Raw genomic sequence first — 23,355 nt, forward strand, 5'->3', positions numbered from 1 at the left:
TGTAAAATGAAATAATCTTCAAAAACCTATTTACTGTTAAACACAGTAATAACCATAGTTACATGAGTAAAAGAATAACATAAGAATATATATTTAATCTATAAAGACAAAGTGAAACGTGTATTAAGTAAACAACTTAGGTTATATGTTAAATTATTGCATGATATTTAGAGATGCAAAGACAATGATGAAAAATCCGTTCTTTTTCGGACGGATATTTGTAAAAGAAGTATGCTATGCAAATATGGTAAAATAATCTTGATTAATCGATCATCCTGTAAATTACGGTGGTAACATTATCTTTAGTAGCATCATTCACCTGTAAAAATATTATGCTTATGACTTGAAACCATTTTTGAATGGTTAGTGAAAGAATTTAACTAACAATAATTTGTATGTACCTCTAAAACTCACCTACACTTCACTTATTTCATCAATGTCAAAGTAATTCTTTAATCACCAAGTTTTTAGTAAAAACTACACAGGAAAATGAAATAGTTTAAATACCACTCTTGAGTCTTTTTCACTGTATTCTAGTTCAGAAATTAGAAGACATAGTGCGGGTATTTTGATAAAAACTTTCAACTCTTTCAGCTGTGGAAAGAATAAAAGATATTTGTTAGTAATAAAAAATATATTTTTTTATATTTTAAGACCAAGAAGATAATATATTTGTTAAAATACCAGAAGTATAGACCAGGTGGGTTAAGGCGTTCGACTCATAATCTGAGGGTCACAGGTTCGAATCCCGGTCGCACCAAACATGCTCTCTCTTTGAGCCGTGGGGGCATTATAATGTGACGGTCAATCCCCTTATTTGTTGGCAAAAGAGTAGCCCAACAGTTGGCGGTGGGTGGTGATGACTAGCTGTCTTACCTAAACTCTTACACTGCTAAATTAGGGATGGCTAACGCAGATAGCCCTTAAGTAGCTTTGCGCGAAATTCAAAACAATCAATCAACCAAAGGTATATTTATTAATTAATATTTAGCCACCACTTAAAACTTCTTAAACATTAACTCTATAACGTTAGTAATAGTAGGGTTATTTGTAGTCTCTTTTAGGCATTAAGACTAATAAATAAATGTAATTTAAAGTTTAGCTGAAACACTACTTCGTAAACTTTATTTTGCTTTTGGCTACAACTCGTTATCATAAAATTTCCGAATTTAACTATTTTGCTGTTATATCACCGAAGTTATCATAAAATAAAGAATATAAAAAAACAAACCTTTCTAACAAATCAACACGACTGTAGAGCATTCAACATAAACCCTTGGTTGGCTTAAGAATAATCAGGCGATAGATTTATTGCTGAGTGAAATTGCGTATTGTTGAGTATTATTAACAAAGGAGAGTGAAAGCATTCTCGACAGAGTGAAAACAGAATAATCCTTTTATAATTACTGCTGGTAAGATCATAGAAACACCGTTCATCCTTTTAATATGTACGTAATTAGACACAAAAGCTTATTTGTTTGTTTGTAATTAAGCACAACTTTACACAGTGGGCTATCTGTGCTCTGCCCACCCTGGGCATTAAAACTCGATTTTTAGCGTTGTTGGTCCGTAGATATACTGCTGTGCCACTGAAATGCGTGTGTGTTGAAAGAAACTTTAATACAATGTTTCAACAATCTAAAAAGTCGAATCGTCGCCAACAGATTAGAATCTGACATTGTCTTTTAGAAAGTAAAGTATTTTGCAAGAATGTTTAACAAAGGTTGTAGTGTACAATCATATCGTGAACTTTATCCTTTCTCATTTTAATGTATATTGTTGAATTTTTTATTTTCCTTCTAACTTTCTAGTTTTTGTATAACATGTTGTCAACCAAGTTATTGTTTTTTTCTTGATATGTTTGTTCTGTCGTCATTCTATGAATATAATACCTGTTCTACCCATGGATGAAATAATCGTAATACTGAATATTATGTAACAAATATAATTGGTCAGCGTTTTCCAATGGTAGGTCAGCTATTATGAGATTGCAACTTTCCCATGTTTGAACGAGAATTACCAGTAACTTGGTAGTGCTAATTTCTATATGTTATTTTAATGCAAAAAAAAATTATTTTCCGACAAGTATTATATAGTTAAAACACGCTAATAACAGCATGTTCGTTCAATAAGTAAGAAACATATTTCTGATTTTTATAACTGAATGTTCATAATGTGTGTGAAATAACAATATATATGACAGAACAGACAATAAATGCAATATAAATATTCATACAGTTACAAATACAATCGAATCTCTGCTAAGCTGTCCCTCGTCCTGCAACTTTCACTCTCTCAGACTAATCCCTGTAGATGTAAAGCACGATGAATTTCAAGTACAATCTTAATACGACGATATCAGGCCCAGCATGGCCAGGTGGTTAAGGCACTCGACTCGTAATCTGAGGGTCGCGGGTTCGAATCTCCATAACTCCAAACATGGTCGCCCTTTCAGCCGTAGGGTCGGTATGATGTGACAGTCAATCCCAATATTCGTTGGTAAAAAAAAAAAAAATCCAGAGTCGGCGATAGGCGGTGATGACTAGCTCCCTTCTCTCCAGTCTCACACTGCTAAATTAGGGACAGCTAGCGCAGATAGCCATCCTGTAGGTATGCTCGAAATTTAAAACAAACTAAACAAAACGACGATATCATAGTAGAACTGAACCAAAAAAGCACATCTGAATTCAACAGATAAACCTAGTTTCTTTTTCACTGTTCATAGCATCATTTTTGGTTAACCTTGTGACACGATGGCGTGTTAAACAACTTATATGGTCTAACTAACTAATGAATGAAACATTTACTGTAAAATTATTATCAGTGATACGAGTGTAACTACCAGTTTGGTCACCAGTTTTGATTTCATTCATTTAATTAGCACACTGGTTTCTTTTCTGGCTGCATCATTTGTCACACCTAAGGTGTTTTTTTTTATTACGTAATGATTTATTGTCGACACCCACCAACAAACCACACCACGTAAGAAAGTGACATTCGAAGATAAGAACCTTAAGCTTTAGAATAGCAACCCTATTATTTGGAACAGACCTATACTTAACAGAACAAACCAAATTATTTAAAGTATATAGTGGTTGTTTTCCTCTCTAAAACAGTGCTAATAACATCCTTTATAGTAACGCCATGCAAAATAGATTAACAGTTTCTTGACCTCAGTGCATTCGGTAGAACCGTGTCAAGCATTATTATTTACGCTAATCGCTAATGCTAATACAACGTGACGCTAAACACTCTTAAATGAGGATAAATTAATAAGGTTTAGCAAAGTTTTCCTTTGTTTGCAATGAATAATTGATAATAACTGTTCACCTATATATGATTCTTTTGAAACCTTGCGATGAAAACTCTAATCTACTTTGCTTGGCCTAACCAATACTTGTGTAGCTGCATATGATTTTACCATATAGTTTTATTCCTCTAAATCAGTCGACTTTAATCCGAGTGATCAAAAAAAACACGTATGCCTTCAGGTAAAGCTGTAGTAACAATCTCCGGCACAGTGGTATGTCTGTGGACTTACATTGCTAGTAATAAACAAGTAATAAAAATGTCAGCCCGATAGTTCACGTGACTTTTAACACTTTGGTCAAATTTAAGATGTTTTTGTTGAATACCTTAGCACATGTGGCTTATATTTGGATCTAGCTGTATGTTGGAAAGATATATTACTGTGTTAAAAGTGAAACAAAAAAGAGAAATCAATGAAAGGTTAGTATGTTTTCTATCAAACAAAGTTTATGTAAGTTGCGAACAAGAACCCTAGCCAGGTGGTTAGGGCATTCTACTCGTAATCTGAGGGTCGCGGGTTCGAATACCCGTCACACCAAATATGCTTGCCTTTTCAGCAGTGGAGTCATTATAATACTACATTCAATTCCTTATTCGTTCGTAAAATAGTAGCCCAAATGTTGACGGTGGGTAGAGATGACTAGCTGCGTTCCCTCTAGTCTTACATTGCTGAATTAGGGACGGCTAGCGCAAATAGACCAAGTATCGCTTTGCACGAAGTTCTGAAAACGAGCAAAAAAAAAAATTCAATAAAAATTAAAGATTTTATATCTCATGTATTTCTTAATAAATTGTCTTGAAATTTGGTTTGTGATATAAGAGTCCGGCAGGGAACATGTACTGTAAATATTTAATAGTTTTGACTACCACAGTCTCAGCTACATAAAATGAACAATTACTAAACTATCACACAGTGACACAGTGGTGGTGGACTCGAAAAACGCGGTTCGCAGGTGTGAATTTTCATCAGCGAATATGTTTGCCTTTCAGCCGTGAGGCGTTATAGTGTGACGATCAATCTCATTATTCGTTGGTAAAAAAGTAGTCCAAATGTTGGCTAGTAGGTGGTGTTGACTACTGGTCCTCGTTGTAATCTTCCACTTCGAATTTAAGGACGGCTGGCGCAAAGAGATTTCAAGTAGCTTAACGCGAAAAATAAGACATAGAATTAGAAATGTGGAACTTTTTTATTTGTTCTATCAGTAACAGTACATAGGTTTTGGTAGCATATTCTGTGAATTACATACTTCAAAACTGCTGACGTATTAAAATTAGAAACAAAAATTGTTTGTCTACGCCCAACATTTATCTTCATAAATACTTGAAAAAGTATAAGGAAATGTTTTGAACAATATCCAACAATTACTGAGACATTAAAAAAGTAATTATTTCTCATTATTTATTTATTTTCTTTGATAACGTGCGTTAAAATGAAAAGTGAACATTAACAACCAATAAGTTATCTATGGTATATCAGAAACACCTGAGTATCGGGTAATGAATGAAGTATAAATTCCAGTTATGTGTTTTTCATTACTTTTACATATCTATTCATAAAATACCGTAACTTCTTACAAGTGTATCCATGGGTGTTTTTTTTTTCGTTTTTTGTAGCGAATAATTCGTTACCTTGGTTACAGTATTGAATACTACACAGTATTGGTTTACGAAAACTGGATTTTACGACCTTGAATTTTTTCTTGTCTTCAGCTCATGCAAGTACGTAAGTAACATAATGAGCGTTACCATACGAAGCACTAAAAGCAATATATGTGTACGTTAGGTTTTCAAAAATCTACTGAGACCTACACTAATGTAGTGTCCACATTATAGACCATTTTTTACAGTACGTACTCAAATATTTTTTTCTAATTTTTATAAATTCTGGAAGAAATTACGTTTTTTTTTTTTTTTTTTACATATTCGCTCATAGCTATTTAAAATCTATCAACGTTAGCCGTCTCCAGTGATGAGTTGGTAAATTAGAGGGAAGGTAACTGGTCACAGCAGCTGTTGTCAATCTTGCGTTAATATTGTTTGATCAAATACGGAGGTTTGGCTCTTACACTTATAACACACTCATGGTCTCAAAGTGCGGTGCGCGATTTTTAATTTGATGCTTATGTGACGCAAGCGCTAGATCCACATCCAACAAGTTAAGCATTTGGTATTATAATGTTATCTATATCACCACATAAAGAAGCAAAACTGATATGTATACACTCTGCCTAATTGCTTCGAATAACTTGTCCTTGTTACCAAAGGTTAACGCATTAGTCTACATCTATCTCGCGCATACAACTTTATCCACAAACTTAGCAAACTTTGGATCATACAAAACTCTTGATGATAGAACTGAAAGTTGACGTTGAAACATGGTAATCCCATTTTTAATGTAACTTATTTTATGTATGATAAAATAAGGGAAAATAATGGCATTTACTACAGCATAAACTTAATTGTCGCATAATTCGATTCTAAATTTCTTTCACTACATGTGTTACACTATGATCATGTGCGAATAGTGGAATACGTAAAATTATAAAATAAATAATTCATGTTCCGTTGATTATTAGTTTCGAGGTGTTTTCTAATTCCGGCTGATTTTATTTTGTATAAAAAGTTTGAAGTTAATTTTCACCGAACTATCATTCCAGTGTAGTTGGAAACTGAGAAAAATCTGTGTAGTAACATCCTGCTGAGATCAATCACACTGATTAGCAAGGACATTATGCTTACCAATAACAGAGCATCCTTATTATCTGGGACTTAAGGCTAACACTCCGTTTCACATATTTTGGGTTCGAATAATATAAAAATTGTTCTCCCATTTCACTGCGATCTTTCAGGAAGAAGACAACGTGATAGAACCAGAAGGTTCTATATTGCTGGTATTTTTTATGGATATACAAACTCTGTTCTTAAAATACAGATGATAAGTGACGTTTCGGTTTGGCAGCGACAAATGTTTAGGGCACTTGACTCGCAATCTGAGGGTCGTGAGTTCGAATCTACTTCGCACCAAGCATGCTCGTTCTTTCAGCCGTGGGGGCGCTATAAAGCTACGGTCTATCCTACTATTCGTTGTTAAAAGAGTAGCTCAAGTAGACTTACACTGCTAAATTAGGGACGGTAAGCGGAGATAACCTTCATGTAGCTTGGTCCGAAATTCAAAACAAAGAAATAGTGATGTTTCTAACATTTATATATGAGTAGGGGAGTAAATTCCGGTTTGAATAAAATTATTTAAACTGAATAATGTTATAAAATCTTATAATATCTAATTTCCATAAGTTTCTAACATAGACTCAGTGGTTACCTATGTAGGGATTTTTTTATAGTTTCGTGTATTCATCCCTGCCTTCTTTCTGTACTTTTTAGCATTGTAACCCTCACATCACCCTTTTCCTAAATTTCGTATTTTTAATGAATGCCAGTCGCTGTGAAGGTAGCAGTTTTAGCCTAGTGTGATAAGTTGTCTCGATGGGCATCACGTGTTGAAGTTAACGAAACGCTACGCTACTTTGCGCTCCCCACGTTAAGTTTTAACATTCTAGTGTATAAATCATCAGAACAGCCACTCAAATATTAGTGAGCTAGCCATAATAACGCAAGAATCAGAATAATCAGCCGTTGTAATCGCCGTTCTCTACTTTAGCGATGTTTTTGTTGTTGCTGCTGTTTGCTTTCTGGCTAAACTGAAAAATCTATAATAGCTTTTGAAAACCTAGAAAACGCAACTTAAATTTTTATAAAACTCTTATATTGTTATAAGAGAGATTTGAGATTTTGATAAGGAATACACGATATGCGACAGCGATTTTTATCGGCCCATCCCCACTAAAGATTTAGTGATATCTCAGAAGGGGAAGGGGTAGCAGAGCTCTTTAATTAGGGTCTGCCGTCCCCACGCCTCTGTGCTGGCAGATTACTTTTTTGTACGAACTAGGTTTAACAAATGGTAATTTATCCTATTCAAGCTTGGCTTGTTTTGAATTTCGCGCAAAGCTACACGAGGGATATCTGTGTAGCCGTTCCTAATTTAGCAATGTAAGACTAGAGGGAAGGCAGCTAGTCATCACCACTCACCGCCAACTCTTCGGCTACTCTTTTACCAACGAATAGTGGGATTGACTGTAACATTATAATGCTCCCACGGCTGAAAGGGCGAGCATGTTTGGTGCGACAGGGATTAGAATCCGCGACCCTCAGATTACGAGTCGAACGCCTTAACCCATCTGTCCATGTTAGGCCCTTATCCTCTTCAAACCAACTGAAATATGTTTTGAGATATCCAACGTTTATTAACATATGAAATATTTAAAATTCTGCTTCTGTCTTTAACGTCTGTTACAATTATTAAAATAATAGTGTATTATAAATAAGGTCAAAATGATAAGTGTTTGATAAACAGGTTCTGATTTCAACGTGTAATATGTTTTCTTTTTTCGCCTTCCCCATTCTTTCTTTCTGTTAAACATAAGATATGTTTCCACATTCTTTCTTTCTGTTGAATATAAGATATGTTAAAACATTTTTTTTCATTCTGCAGCAGTTTTTATTTCAGTATATGTGTGGGCAAAGCACATATAGCCCATTATTTAGTATGTGCTGAACTATAAATAAACAAAGAAATCATTTCAATTCATAATATCTTCCGGTGTTTCAAGAATGTAAGTTATGGATTTGCTTCACAAAAAATCTGGTGTTCGATTCTCCGCGCTGAATAGAGTGCAGATACTTACAATGTGGCTTTACTCTAATCAAAACAACAATATATAATTTTTTTTAATTAACCGTATTTGAACACAATTTTCAGGTAAAATCAGTTAGTTAGTCATGCGTTGTTTAGGTAAGAATATGATTACCCTCTCTTTTTTGTGGTAAATAGCTGTTGCATCATCAGTGTGGTCATGTTCTGCTTTTTTCTTATATTGAAGCAAGAATGATATTGCAAGATGAAAATTAGATAAAAACGCTTACCATCCTTCCTTCAGCTGACGAACTACCCTTGCTAACGGCACATAATAAATAATCAAATAAATACACATATAAACAAACAACGGAAAATATTATTTTTTTCACTACTTAACAACATAAATACATTTAATTTGACTGAATTGTCCTGTTTATTGCAACGAAATTACTCGTTAAATTTTGTTTTTGCTAAAACAAATGCTAAACATTCAACGTTTGTACGTTAAAATGGACAACCCTCTTATAATATATTTTCTTATACGCTGTATAATTAAAATATTGAATTAAAGCTAGTAATTTTTGTTTGTTGTAGCGCCTAATAAACTTCCGTTTTGCTTGCCGTGTAAGTCACACGTTGAATTTTAACGTTATTTGTCCTTACCCTTACAGCTGAGAAATTAAGGATTTCACTGTAATGGAAGGCACTTTTCTATTCAAGATTGACATATTGTTCTGACAATTCATTAACGAGGTTTTTCTTAATCAACGCATATTTTGAGGATTTGTTGTTAAGAGCGTGATTGTAAGCTGTGAATAAAGTGTGCGTTTGTCATCTTTTATTTTTATAAACTTGGTTTAGATGGCGCTGCACTTGTTATTAACACGCTTAAATGTGTTTTGACCCTGAACTGCGATGTGAAAGAGGTGGAAGTTATTCTATTGCATTTACAGCTGAAGAATCAACGTCTGTGTGTGTTCTTTCAAACTTGGCTTGCCCCACTTATTCTTGCTAAACTTAAATACAGAAGAAAATCATAATGCCGTTGAAATTTGCTGCTAATATTTCCACAATGTTTGAAGAATATGATAGTTTGGTAGACAGGTATCAGGCAGCTAAAGACGCTGGCTTTAGTGCAGTGGAGAGTCAATTTTTGTATAGTTACCCTTTAGAGGATATCTCGGCAGCAAGATCAAAAGCTGGGGTTTCACAAATTTTGATAAATTCTGCTCCAGGTAAGGAAACGGTTTTGCAAGGTTTGTCGTAAATTTATCTAAGCATGATAAAATGCGATAACTGGTTTGGAAGATACAAATTACGAGTCAAATCGAGGATCGCAATTTTAATAGTTGTCACAGAAATTAGTCAAACTTAATTTCGAACATTATTGCACTGACTGTTTAGTTTGCAGGTTTCTTGAAATAAATAGTTGATGGTTATGCCATATGAGATGATACACAACTGTATTAATATAAAAAAGAATATATGAAAATATTAAGTTTAGCTAATTTATTTGTAACAAATGTGGTATTTGGTGATGTTTCACTGTATGTATGAAAAGCTTGGCGTGTTTACAAATTACTTTTCCGAAAAGAATATCCGTGTTGAAATTTCACCGTGTTCAACTTTGAAGCAGTTACAAGTGAATCGTCATTTTTTGCCATTATACTTCTAAATGCTCATATATAATTGATTTCTAGCTTTAATCATTTTAATCTGTACAGAATCTTTGAATTTAAAAATCCTGCCTACTGGGCTGAAATACTGTTGTTCAGAACACACTACACACTAGCATGGTTGCCCAAAGTACAAGCTGTACTTGGCTTGTATATTTCTAAAACTTAAATTTTATGTGAAACCTATTAAAGAGTTTTGTTTCTAGTTTTCACACATTAAACTTTTGGTGCTTTCTTGTAGTAAAGTTTCTGTAGAATATGCATGAATACTGATTGATTTTCCCACCCTGAATTTTAAGTTAGATTCTAGCCATATGTTTCACACCATGTAAACTCAAAGTGAAAATCAGATAGAGATTTTTAAAATTTGGGAATGTGCTGATATTATAACTCAGTTTGGTAAATCAGATAAAATATACCTTTTGACAATTTATTTGCCAGATTTTGTGCAAATATGCCTGAAGTATCACTTCTTTTGTTGTTGATGAAGTGTGAGAATTCATGTGTATTAAAAATTATTTATCTCTAGATGTATCTACAGGTTGTTTTGTCATCATACTTTTAGTTTAAAAAACTGTATATAATAATGAATAAAGGTGTGGTTTCATTTTTTTTGCAGTTGTAAATGCTCAAGAATGGTATTAAATGTGGTAATAGCTATTGATTGTTTAAATATCTGAATGAAATTCCAAAGGTACTGTTTTCAAATCAGTTTATTCTGAAAGTTTTTTTTTTTTTGTAATTCCAAACCTAATACTTATTAATTCTAATAATGAACTTTCCTACTGAAAAAAACCAACAAAACTTTAAGAAATGTTTGCTTCAATAGGTAGTAGTGAATAAAGGAAAAAACAGCCAAAATAAATACCTCAAACACTGAGGCACAAGGTTGATCATCATGTATGAGATTAAACATAAAAGTTGAGATTAAACTGGATAGAAGTGTACCCCAACACAGTTTGGGGTCTTACTTTTACTAGGACCTCTTAATAATCAAGGCACATTGCATAATGACCCACGTTATGGTTTCTGCTCCAGTGTTGGATGTTTGTATTGTGGATCCTTTTTTTTCTTTCTCTATCTCTCATGAATTTACATTTAATAACATTTCATCTAAGGTTTGAATATTCTGCTTAAAATTTGTGCCATCCTTCCATATGATGTATTCTTTTTTTTTAATTCTTTGCTTTGCTAAATAAAGATACATAAACAGAAGCTTTCCTTATTGATCTTTTTTTTAAAAAACATCTGTAGGAAACATTGGAACAGGAGACTTTGGATTTGCTTCCAAACCACATTATGAAGCTGAATTTCTGAGTTCCCTGGATTTGAGTGTGAAGTATGCTAAGGCTTTAAACTGCAAAATGTAAGTAGTCTAAATATTTATTACTTGTAGCAAAAGCAGTAGATGTAAATATAATCAGAAACTTGTTATTATCCATTGCAAATACATCAGTGTTGCTACCATTACTGATTCTTGTCCAAACCAGTATGCCATCACCACATACATGTTTTATGTACAGGTGTTGCATCTGGCTGCAATATGAAGTGCAACTTACATGTGAGCAAAAGGTTCACCTATAACTCTTGGAAACTGCTTAAAATAGGTTGCTTTTGTGGCAATGAAGTAGAGGGAACATGATATTGTTTGTTTGGGATGGAGCCAACCCTTAATGATAGCTTAAATGCTGCTTTGTAATGCAGAACTGTTAAATGAGTTGAAAAGATGAGACCTGCAGATTGCTCTGGACTCGTGAAGCCAAATGGAAGCTATTGTGAAGTGTTGACAACTGTACACTATTCAGGTGTTTGGCATATTACTTTGATATTCTTAAGGTGAATCTCCATTCTGTTAAATATACTTTGTAAAACTTGTGGTCATTGTACAACTATGTATGATAGGGTTCATGCAGCTTCTAGACACCCTCTTGTTACTAACATCATGGAAATGTTTCAGATGACTGCTGGGCCCTGGAATGTTTTGCTTTCAATCTTTACACCCTATTATTTTGTTTACACTCTTAATTGAAAGTTCAAGGAAATGTGCATGTTGGATTATGTAACGAATCATCTAACACTTGTTTTCTTTAAAAGTGAACTTAGGGTTATAATGAATATTATTTTATAACCGAAACTATTCATTCTTAAAGCTACAATTTTGAAAATTGTGATTTTCTCTTCATTGTTTTGAACAATGTAAAATTATTTTAGAATATTTGTAATATTCTTGGTGTATGATCTAATGTGTTTTGTGAAATGTCTGGTGGATGATCTTGTGTGGTTGCAGAATATAAAAATAGGTATTAAAAATAAAATCTTATTTTGGATTTATTTCATTTACTTATTCTTGAAAATAAAACTGCTTTGATTTTTGGATTTTGATTTATGTTAGACATCTGTATTCATTGGATATATGCATTAGACATAATTTGTAGTTAATGAAGATTTTTTTTTAAAACAATTGATTGATATAGTTGTACAGATTTATCATAGAAGTATATATAACTTGTATGTTTTGTTTCTTTTGTGGTATTAAGTGTCCATAGGTTACCCCCAATATTGTGTAGGTTTGTCTTTTGTTGATGTTTGAGTATAGTCCAGCATCATACACAATTGTATGTTATTTAGATTCTGTATTTGTGGAATTAAATATCTCATTTCTTTTGTTTCAGGATCCACGTACTGGCTGGCAATCAGTCGAAGTACATCAAAGATAGCAATGTTGAAGAGGTATATGTTGAGAACCTAAAGAAAATTTTGGATCTGTATTCACAGGTGAGTTTTGTTTCTATTAAATGCTTATATTACTATAGTGTTGCTTTTCTTTAATGAAGTAATTGTCTTTAAATACTTGTAATATTCAAAAGGATATCTTTTAAAGGTTTGAAGATTCAGATTATAAAAATGTGAAAGGCATTGCTTTGATATAAATTATAGTGTGGATAAATTTTACATTGAAGGTGGTAAGTCAGTCATAGTTGACCTTGTTCTGCATTTTGTTAAAATTTGATTTTCTTTCTCATTTTATATCTCATATCAACAAATATAAAGTTTTTTTTTTTTTTCAAAGTGTTAGAAAAAAGCTGTTTAACATAAATAAGAATGCATGGTAAGACTGTTTGTTTACCATTCACTTTTAATTAAAAAAAAAAAACTGACATTTTAATTTGGTGTAGTATGTTGTAAGCATATTCTCTTAAGTAGTTGTCACTATAACGTTTTGCTGCTTTAGTCTTGGTGTTTAATATTAAACTTTGATTTAAAGCAAACTAAACATTAGTGTACATTATTTTAAATATACTTTGTAAGATTTGTAGTCATTGTACAACTATATATGATGGGGTTTGACTAACTTCTATCAACATCATGAAAATGTTCCATATGAATCTTCAATTCTGTATATGGTAGATCAGGACCAAAAGATTTTTATACATAAACCCAGTAACATTTTTCAGAAATCAACTATTCCTGAAAGCACAGATTAGAATTAAAGCTGTAGACAAAACTGAGAAACAAAATAAAAATCTAAAATAATAATCAATATAGTACTCAATTAAAAATAATGAAGAATAGCAAATATATTAAATATTGTAACAAACACTATCTGTTCTTACTGTGGTAAAAGTTGTATTTGGCTAAACCAGCTTAGTGAATGTAGATTAGGCCTAAATCGAGAAACTAAACTAAAAATTTGAAATAATCTTTGATTAATTTAAAAAGAAAAAGTTGGATTCTGGGCTGTCATTACTAATCTGGGATCAACTAACAGCCTTTTCATGATCATCATGTTATCTCACTCAGCTGTAGGCCACAAAACTAATAGTTACCTTCTTATCAGAACAACCTAACTACAAAGATTAGAACTAAAAATGCATATCTAGTTACAAGCTCAGATATTTAAATTCATCTTCATGTATGTACTTTACTTTTAATTTTAGCAGCATTTTCAGCTATAAACCCAGTCATGTCTGAGATTCAGCATTGTATAAGCTATGTAATGTATTCTAGTAATGCATGCATAGTTTAAATGTTTTTCTACTGCATTCCTGTAGTGTTTTTGAATAATCTCAATTAAACTTTTTCTTTTATTTTTACAACAGGAAGGCATCACATTTCTGATTGAACCAATAACACCGATTTTAAAGCCAGATTATTTTCTGATAAGCTTTGATCAAGGTATATAAACCATTTTTATTGTATTTACCAGAAACTAAGAAATTAAAGTTAGTCTATGTTAGCATTAGTTTTGTTTGAGTGAAAGTGTGTTTAACTTTGAGTTGGAAATTCAAGATTTTTTTTAATTGTGCAAAAAGTGTAGTTCAATTTATCTGGCTGGAGCAAAAAATTTTTTTTTTTAAATGAAAACAGTCACTTTTTTGTACTTTTATTTCTTCACACCTTACACCAGAATTATTTTCTTGATCTCCTAATACCTATCATCATAACTGTAAAAAATTTCAACTATCTTAATTTTGTTTTCTCTTAAACACCAGGGCTACCCATATGAAGCATTATTTAGGAAATACTCTGAAATCTCTCCCTGTTGTACATTTGGTGATGGGTGTGTAGAGAGGCTAGTGGGTGGCAAAATAGTCTTGAATGCTAACCCATTTATCAATTAACACTAAGGGCACAAGAGAAGGCACAAAGAAAAGGGCTTTACTCTACCCTCCTCTTCCCATCTTTCATGCACCTCACTATATCATTTAGTTTTGAGTTATGCTGCTATATGAGCCTTCTTCCTCTGTTTTTTTTTTTTTTTTTTTTCACTTTTCATGCCAATTCTTTTCTGTATTAATTTTATGTTAATCCCCAGCTGCTAAGTTCTTTCAGGCCTCAGTATTCATATTTTTTGGTGTATAGTCCAGATACTTCATGTTTTTATTAAACTCAATTCCCTTACGTCTCTTCTTTCAATTTTAGGATCTTTTTCTTAGTCTTTCCCTAGCCTTTAATCTGCTCACTTTTTTTTTTATATTTTACTTGCTAAATGTACTTGTTATTGTCCATATTTCACCTTTTTTATATTGCAACTCTGACAGCTTTATACTTGTAAAAATTGCACCTACCTGTTCTCCACCTTAGCCTTAATTTTTTTCTTTGAACAAGTGTTCAAGTTAATGTAGTTTCTTTGTTTCTGGAGCTTGCCTAGAATAGGATATTTTTCTTTCTGAAGTTTTGAGTTTTTCATTCTCATTTTGAGGAATTCAGTTTGGTAAGAGTGACTTTGTGGACCCCCTTTGCAGAAGACTATTGAGTTACAGTGGTTTCTCTCTCTCTTTTTTTTAACTCTTAGTGATGCCCTTAAGCAACCCTTTTCAGAGGCATATGTCCAGAAATCCATTCTTTTGGCTCTTTCCATCTCTTTACACTACCATGGTGACTCAATCAATCCTGCATGACCCTTGGCATGGACATCCCACCATGCTCAGCCTTACATCTGGCTTTGGATGCCACTATATCTAGAGAGGGTGTAGGTTCAGATAACTGTCTCATGTTGGGCATCTAACTGCATCAGTCTTTGAGATGTTAGCAGCTGAGTGAGCATACTGTAATTTACTGTCTTATTTGTCTAAACATCTTGTCATGACTGGATCCTTCTACAGCATCTGCTGGTATTTCAATGGATTTTTGTTTCCTTCTCAACTTAGATACTGTCTTATTAATGCCTCTAAGACTGGCCTCAAGACCAAGCTTCCACTTTTTGATCAACAGTACTGAAATCTGCAGCTCTGGCTGCTGAGTCTCTGAGCAAGGACTGATTCAGCCTTTTTCTGTATGTCTATTCTCCTGTCTTCTTCTCTGGGTGCTTTTTCTCATTAATTTTACCTTTTTTTTGTTCCCTTCATTGATTCCTTTGACCTACTTAGTGGTTGCTTATTGGTATTACAGAACCTTTCTGTACTATCACTTGGTATTGAGTGAAGAGTATTCTCTGCTGAGGTCTCTCACTGTTTGACTCCACTAGGTTACCCTTCCTCTTAGTTGGAAACACACTTCATTAATTTTCCTTTCTGTTTCAATATACTTGGAAAGGAGCACATCTTTTTTTTATTTTTTTCTCTATACTATTTCCTCCACCATATTCTCAATGTGAAATTATAACTGTTTACTTTTGGAGAGGTAAATAAAATTTGTAATCAACATTTTCTTTATCTGAATGTATTTTGGATAGATACTTGCTTCTTAACAGAACTACCTACCCTACTTCCCCACTTCTGGCTTTTCTCTTCACCTTATCAGTAATGACCTTTTGGTATATACAATGTGTTAAAGGGAAGTACTACACTTGTAGGATGTGCTACTCTACTTATGATGCAGGTGGCCCGGCATGGCCAAGCGTGCTAAGGCGCGACTCATAATATGAGGGTTCGCATCCTTGTTGCGCCAAACATGCTCGCCCTTTCAGCCGTGAGGGCATTATAATGTGATGGTCAATCCCACTATTCATTGGTAAAAGAGTAGCCCAAGAGTTGGTGGTGGGTGGTGATGACTAGCTGCCTTCCCTCTGGTCTTACACTACTAAATTAGGGATGGCTAGCATAGATAGCCCTTGAGTAGCTTTGTGCAAAATTCAAAAAAAACAAACAAACAAACAATTATGATGCAGAGTTGTAATCAAACATTTGTTTGTACTAAAGACTGACATGGTATATGTTATTTCTGGTAGTGTTACAGGGAATTAGTTTTCTGTTCTGTGGAGAAGTAACAATCCATACAAAATAATTTTAAATTATAACTTTCAGGATGAAAGTGAAAACATGAATACAGATGAGAATCGTACCTCAGTTCTTATTGCTAATCAACTTAAACTGTAATGAAACTATTTTGCTGTTTTTGAGAATATTTTTATTATATGGAATTTTGAATAATACTGTTAATTATAAGTATTAAGTTTTATTTTTAAAAGCTGAACTTTGTAATATATAACAATACCCAATCAGTCATTCACTTAAACATCAAGCCAGTTTACAATGTTATTTTATAAATATATGCATAAATTTTCAAACTGTAAGGCAAAAGGTACTTGTTACAGTTTGTTAAAGATTGCACAAAGAAAATTAACTTAATTTTTCAGTAATGTATTGGAATTATCATTAATCTGATCTTCTTTACAACACATGAAACATTATTTAACAGCAAGATAACTTTGTTTTCCAGCTGTTAGCTATATCAACAAGATTAACAGTCCTCTGTTGAAACTGCAACTAGTAAGTATGAATATCAACTAGAATTATAATTATTTAGTTTTAAAATGAATATAACATATTTTGTGTAGTATAGACCTGGTTCTTATTAACATGAATAAGTTGTTTTAAGTTCTGCATATTCCATATTACTTAAATGATATGCACTTAAATCGAATGAATCATTATTTTTCATAACCATGAAGAAGAGCATTAGCTATTTTATTCTTGCACATATTTTTTGTTTTTGAGCATTGCAGTATAAAGAATGTAACAATTCATAGGTGACTTGTACAAAGTTTGCATATATGTAAGACTGTCAAAACTTTGCTTGTTTTTAAGGATATTTTCCACTTGCAAATGATTTCTGGTAACCTTACCAACAACATCAAAGAGCTTTTGCAGTATGTAGGTGAGTCATAATTTAATTATGTAGATTGCTATTTTCTGGGTATTTTTTTTTTACTCATTAACTAGCTTTTGCTCCGTTTTTAAAGATTCAAGAAAAACTTTTTATTACGAGCTTTGTTGCTACTTTAGGAAAGGTATTTTGTAGAGCTGTTCTTGAAGTAAGTGGATAAGAATGTCCTAAGTTGAAATAAGTTTAGCCTTGTAGTTTTGAAAATGTGAAAAAGTTGTTTTTAAATAGAGTAGTTGAAGTTTAATTTATATTGCAGCAGCCCCACAGTAATTCTGCAGGTTTACAATGCCAAAAATTAGGAGTTTCAATGCCTGTGATGGGCAGAACACAGGCAGCTTTTTGCTTAACCAATAAAATCTATAGTTTAAAATAATTACTTAATGCATGTTAAATTGTAGGGTTGTAGAGTACTTGTAAAAACGTTCTTGAATAAATATATTGCTTGCTGTATATACAGTTAATGTAACAGACAGTAGTTTTAAAATAATTCAGTCTGTAATAAAGTACATGTATTACATTTGGCCAAATAGTTAACAAACAATATAATATAAATTATTTTAATCTGTTGAAATATTAAATGAAATAAATGTATCTTTAGGGCATATTCAAGTTTCCCAGGTACCCAATCGAGATGAACCATCTGCGTCTGGAGAGATAAATTATCAGTATGTCTTCAGTTTGCTGAAACAATTAGGATATGATGGGTGGATAGGGTTAGAATACACTCCAAAGGTAAGTTATTATATTTCTTTTTAGGGTTTTAGAATTCTATTAACCACTTTAGAAATGATTAAGGAGGCAGATAGAACAAGATAACACAAATGAAAAACGTATACAACTTTCTTCAACTTAAAACAAAACAACCAATATATTTCAATATTTTGGTCTCTATTAGCTACAAAAAGAATAACTGAATACTCATTTTGAAAAATTAACAGTATATGCTCCGTGTACACTAGATGTTTGTAATACATACTGCTCAATCAGTTAGCTTTTGCAAATTCTTTTAAATACCAGAATAAACTGACATAACACATTAATAATAATGTTAACTGCATATTATACATAGTGAATTCTGTTATATAAATCTAAAGAATTTTGAAAGAACAAGTACAACAATGAGGTACAAAATTGGGTACAAAAAATGTCTAAATTCTTCCTTACATTTTAATGCTATCCCTGTGAGTCATTTGCATTACTTAGTTATTTGCAGGCAGATGTGGGACATTGAAAATGTTCATATACTTTTGTCAATTCAGTGAATTTGCAGTCATGGCTTTAAAACTTATGGGTGAAAAAAATCAATTTTAAATCTTGAGTATCTTAAAGTGCACGCACATGCACACATGGATGGACAGAGATTTATAATAAAGTTAAACCTGCACTATAGAGAATTATTGTTATTACTTAAATTGTAATTGGAATGATTACATCTCAAATAGTACTTAAAATAATTAATTTACATACATATCCATGTATATATAGTGTTTATATATTTTAAGATTTGAAGTTTTGGTATATTCAATATTTCTTTTTATTATATTTAGTTTGTTCTGTATGGCTCTATTTCAACTATACACCATTGAAATGAACAATGAATTGTAATGCTGAAAAAACTAATAAAGTATTGTTTGTGAGGAATTAGAATGTTCAAAGCTACTAGAAGTTCCATATTTACTACATTGTAACAAACTAATCCAGTATTGATGAAGGAATTCTGTGTGGCAAGTACCTACTTTCAGCAAAATGTAGAAGTCTGTTGTACACAAAAAATTCTGACAATTCAGAGTGCAAGTTGAAATCCATGGGAAAATTACTTTTGCACAGTGTGAAAACTGCATCACCTCGGAATTGTATAACTAGTTTTTCAGTATCTATCATAATTGTTATTTTACAGTACTTGCTGTTCTTTATCACAAACAGTTGCTAAGTAAATAGTGTAAGGTAAAGATAATTTCCATTGCTATCAAATACATAATGCCATGTTGAATGGCACTCTGTAAAGGATTGTAGCATGCAAACTTTGATTTCAACCTGTGTGTATAGGGTTAAGCTATGAAATAAAAATAACTCTTCTGAAAATTTCAGCTGTATAATACTGTTAGTGTGGTGTTTTCTAATGATCATTTTTACTTGTTTATTTAATATGGTTGATAGCTTATTGATTGTTGTTTTTATGTATGTTGTATTTGTTCATCATTGTCAGTGATTATACTATATTTAATACATTACTGGTTGAACTAATATATATATGAAAATACAGCATGAACATGTGCTATATTTTCTATTGTGCTTGGTTTTATTAATCTGAGAATTGGTTCCACTCTTCTGTTTATAAGGAGTTTCAAATTAGGGATGGTTATCTGAACTTTAAACAGGGGTGTTGTTCTGGCTATTTAAGCTTATGTCTAATCTGATACACCATTCAGGTTTGAAAGTACTAAATGCCATGTACAGCGTTATGGTGTATGGTGTCTAATAATTGGATTGGTTCTAATCCAGCTAGTTTGAGTATTACTGTTGAAAGAAATCTCTCTGGTGGCAACTGCAGTGAAAATAAAATAGTGTAATTAAAATGCTGTTGCACACATACTGGGCCAGTTAACAATGGTGTGATTTAAATTTACCAGTCAGTCTTTGGTTTTTTTTTTGCTGTTATGCTTTGAAAAAAATTCACTGGGTGTTAATAATGAACTATTTTTATTTTTTTCAGAAACAACTCTGAATGGATTGAAATGGATTGAAGAATATGGCTACAAACTTTAAGATTTTACTTTATTTCATTGTATTTGATATTCATTAGTAAAAAAAAATATTCAAGATAAACTTGTGTATTTGTTTGTAAAGTTTTCTAAAGTTTTTGAATATAAATGAAAACTTCTTGAATACGAATATACTTGGTGTTAGATTTATTTGGCACTATATGTAAAAAAGTATTAAACTCCTTTAGTATAATAATTCTACATTTCCAAAATATACAAGATTTGATTTTGTGTTCTTCAGGAATAAAAGTATAATTGGTTGGAGTACAAATTGTTTGTTGTTATTTTGTAAACATGCATGTTAGTTTTATATGAAACAAAAACTTCAAGATACTGCTATTAATAAACTGCTGGTAATACTTAAAAAACAGGAAGATTTTATTGTACACAAAGATCATGATATAGAAATGTATTTACAGCTAGTTGTCATGTTCTCATTTTGTACAAAATTATCTTTTGTTATATGAATAAGGTTTTGTAGTAGTAATATTAACTTGCAAATTTGTGAAAGGATTTGGTTATTTGAAAAATAGTTCTATTAACAATGAATCCAGGTACACACTTTTATTAATCAAGGAATAGGAAGGAGTTGTTACCATTTAGCTACAAGTTGTCTCAGCTGTACATAGATTATAAAAACATGATCAAAGGTTATTTTATAAAATAAATGTAAGAATAGATTATGAAACAAATAACTTGATAAATATTTAACTTTTTTTTACATCATACTAACCAATACTTTTTTTAACTTAGTGCAGTTAAATCAATATGTAGGATTATATAGAATTTTTGTTAAAATGCTTTTCTTTAATTTCAAAATTTTGGCTCTCTTACTGGTATGAGGTCCAGAAACTCAGATAAAATAAAAGTATTGTAAAATACTTTACAATAAAATGTGTATAATTTTACAAATACACAATGTTTCTCATTTTTTTCTTTTTTTGAAACCAAATACTTTATTTGTGTTTTATATAAAACTGATAAAATATTTTGAGAATAAATATCAATTTATATTTACAGTACAATCTTGTACGTAGCAGTATTTTAAAGTTTAATAAATGACATTGCATTTTAGAGTTCACTATTTCCTCTTCTGACAGTTAAAGGTATGACTTGTTTATGAACTTAAACCACTTATCAACAAAACTATTCAAAATGAACCACTATCTACTTCTATTAAAAGGTAATGTAAGTCTTCAGTTGTGTAATCAAATATATATTTTATCAGAAGTAAACATATTGGAAACTAAATCACTCTGATAAGAGATAAAACTTTGCACTTTGTTTATCAAATACATTTTGATATCACTTGTAGTTAGATGTACCTTAAGAATTTCCAGTTTTAAGTAATATATTTTTATTATTACACTGGATGATAAAAATAGATCTAAAAATACTGGCTTGTTTAAAGTATAATAGTACTAAATTTTAGGTAGTTAGCTTTACTTTGTATTTGAATATATACATAAAATTTATCATTTTATGTTTGGAAATGATTTTCTTTCTTAAGAATGCTCTTACAACTTTTTTTATTTGATACTTAACACAGAAAAATATATGCTCAAATTAAAAACTTTAAGAGTTAAAACCTATGAAATCAAACTGGTATATTTATCTTCCTGTAAGACTTCAATAATTAGTTTTGAAAACAAAATTTCTTGCACAGATAAGTAATGTAATATTGCATACAGAGAAATATTGTAGCTTTTAACCAACTATTACAATTTTAGACATGAAAAACAGGAAGATATGAAAGACAAAATTAAGAAGGGTTTAACCTGAACTTCAATTGAACAATAGAACTATAACCATACCCCCACAAAAAAATATTACTACATTCCTTCCAGTGGCACTCTGGTATGTCTGCAGACTTGCAATGCTAAAAACTGGGTTTTATACCTTTATGCTTAAGTTCAAACAATAAATACACGTACATAAATAAAGGAAAGAAACATAAGTGAGAGACATCTAAAGAGAACTAACTAAACATTATCTTCAGTATTTTGTAAACACAGGAAAGGGATATGTTACTGTGAGTATATCGTGGATTCTAAGAAAATAATCAGTTTTGTATCACTCTAATGGATGAATTTAGCAATATAATAATGTATAGGGTGAACAATAAGTAAATATGGGCATGCATTTTATTTTTTCATGAAGCAAAACTCTGGATTTCAGAGGGTATAACTAGAGTTTTGAACCAAGATACCAGGAAATAGTTTAAACTATGAATGTATTATAAGAGTAACAGCCAATCCCTTAGCATGGATGGTAGGGTGCTACTAAATGACTGTCTTTCTTCTAGTCAGTTGCTCAAAACTAGGAAGGATAATAGATAGCTCAAGACAGCGATTTCCAATTTTTTTTGGCTATTGCACTCTTCTCCCTCTTGGCAATATTTGTGTGTGGGGGAATAGACCTTGTATAAGTTTCTTCCCTGCACCCCCCACCTGGTTTAAGGAGTGGTGGCTATCTGCTCTAGTACTGTTTATTTATTTCTTCCTCTTGCATTTATTTAACTTGTAACAATGTTTAATTCCATTTGTAAAATAGCATTAATATTTGTTTTTGATGATGGTATTAAGTTAAATATTATGTGTAATCTCTTAAAATAATACAAAGAATGTTATCTCTACCTGACCCACATTTATGGTATGCAACCTTCACATATATCGTTTTCTTGCAATATATGCTTTATATGTACATTTAAAACAAATTCTAAGTTCTGACTTGGGAAATGACAAATCTGGCCAAGATTTGTAGTTAAGTAATTACATCTTAATTGCTACTTTTTTAAATGAGTTCTAATTGTGAAGCTGTCTATTGGTTCCTAGGATAACTATTCTACATTTATTTTAAATAAAGAGTAGGGTACATTTATACTAGAACAATTTAGAATACAAGTCGACAAACTATCTGAAACAAAAACTGATATGAAGTCATGATGGAACAGATTGTATCAGAATTACATTTTGACATTTTTTGTCACTTTATAGGTAGCATGATGCCAACAAAAATTGGTCACTTGCTCAGGTCATTGTGTTCAAAGTAAGGATTTATTTTCAATACAAAATCATATCTTTTACTTAATGCCATTTGAAGACAGAAAAACACAAATCAGCTGAGGACTAAGATCATCCAGAAGAACTGTGAAAAGTTGCACCTAAACCATAGTAAGCCCATTGCATATCTTGTAAAAGGTCTGCAATAGCTGCCCAAAGAATAATATTAATCAGGAGATGTGAAACCAGACATACAAACATATTTCTACAAGAGGAAAGGAAGCCAGACTGTAGAAATTTTT

At 31.8% G+C, this 23,355-nt stretch overlaps 1 protein-coding gene across 1 annotated transcript; it reads left to right on the top strand.

Annotated features, from left to right (window-relative positions):
• Nucleotides 1–8,692: 8,692 nt before the first annotated feature.
• Nucleotides 8,693–20,322, top strand: Gip (hydroxypyruvate isomerase-like protein Gip). The gene is made up of 8 exons (XM_076451460.1): nucleotides 8,693–9,240; nucleotides 10,936–11,047; nucleotides 12,354–12,456; nucleotides 13,782–13,857; nucleotides 16,843–16,892; nucleotides 17,211–17,280; nucleotides 17,888–18,020; nucleotides 20,001–20,322. The coding sequence occupies exons 1-8, from the start codon at nucleotides 9,045–9,047 to the stop codon at nucleotides 20,053–20,055; spliced, it is 795 nt and encodes a 264-aa protein (XP_076307575.1). The 5' UTR covers nucleotides 8,693–9,044; the 3' UTR covers nucleotides 20,056–20,322.
• The last annotated feature ends 3,033 nt before the right edge of the window (nucleotides 20,323–23,355 follow it).

Source organism: Tachypleus tridentatus, chromosome 8 (genome assembly GCF_004210375.1).
Source record: "Tachypleus tridentatus isolate NWPU-2018 chromosome 8, ASM421037v1, whole genome shotgun sequence".
Lineage (NCBI taxonomy): Eukaryota > Metazoa > Arthropoda > Merostomata > Xiphosura > Limulidae > Tachypleus > Tachypleus tridentatus.

Coding starts and splice junctions, on each gene's coding strand:
- Gip (XM_076451460.1), top strand. CDS start 9,045: ATGCCGTTGAAATTTGCTGCTAATATTTCCACAATGTTTGAAGAATAT. Junction 9,241..10,935: donor TTTGATAAATTCTGCTCCAG/GTAAGGAAACGG, acceptor AAACATCTGTAG/GAAACATTGGAACAGGAGAC. Junction 18,021..20,000: donor GGGTTAGAATACACTCCAAA/GGTAAGTTATTA, acceptor TTTATTTTTTTC/AGAAACAACTCTGAATGGAT.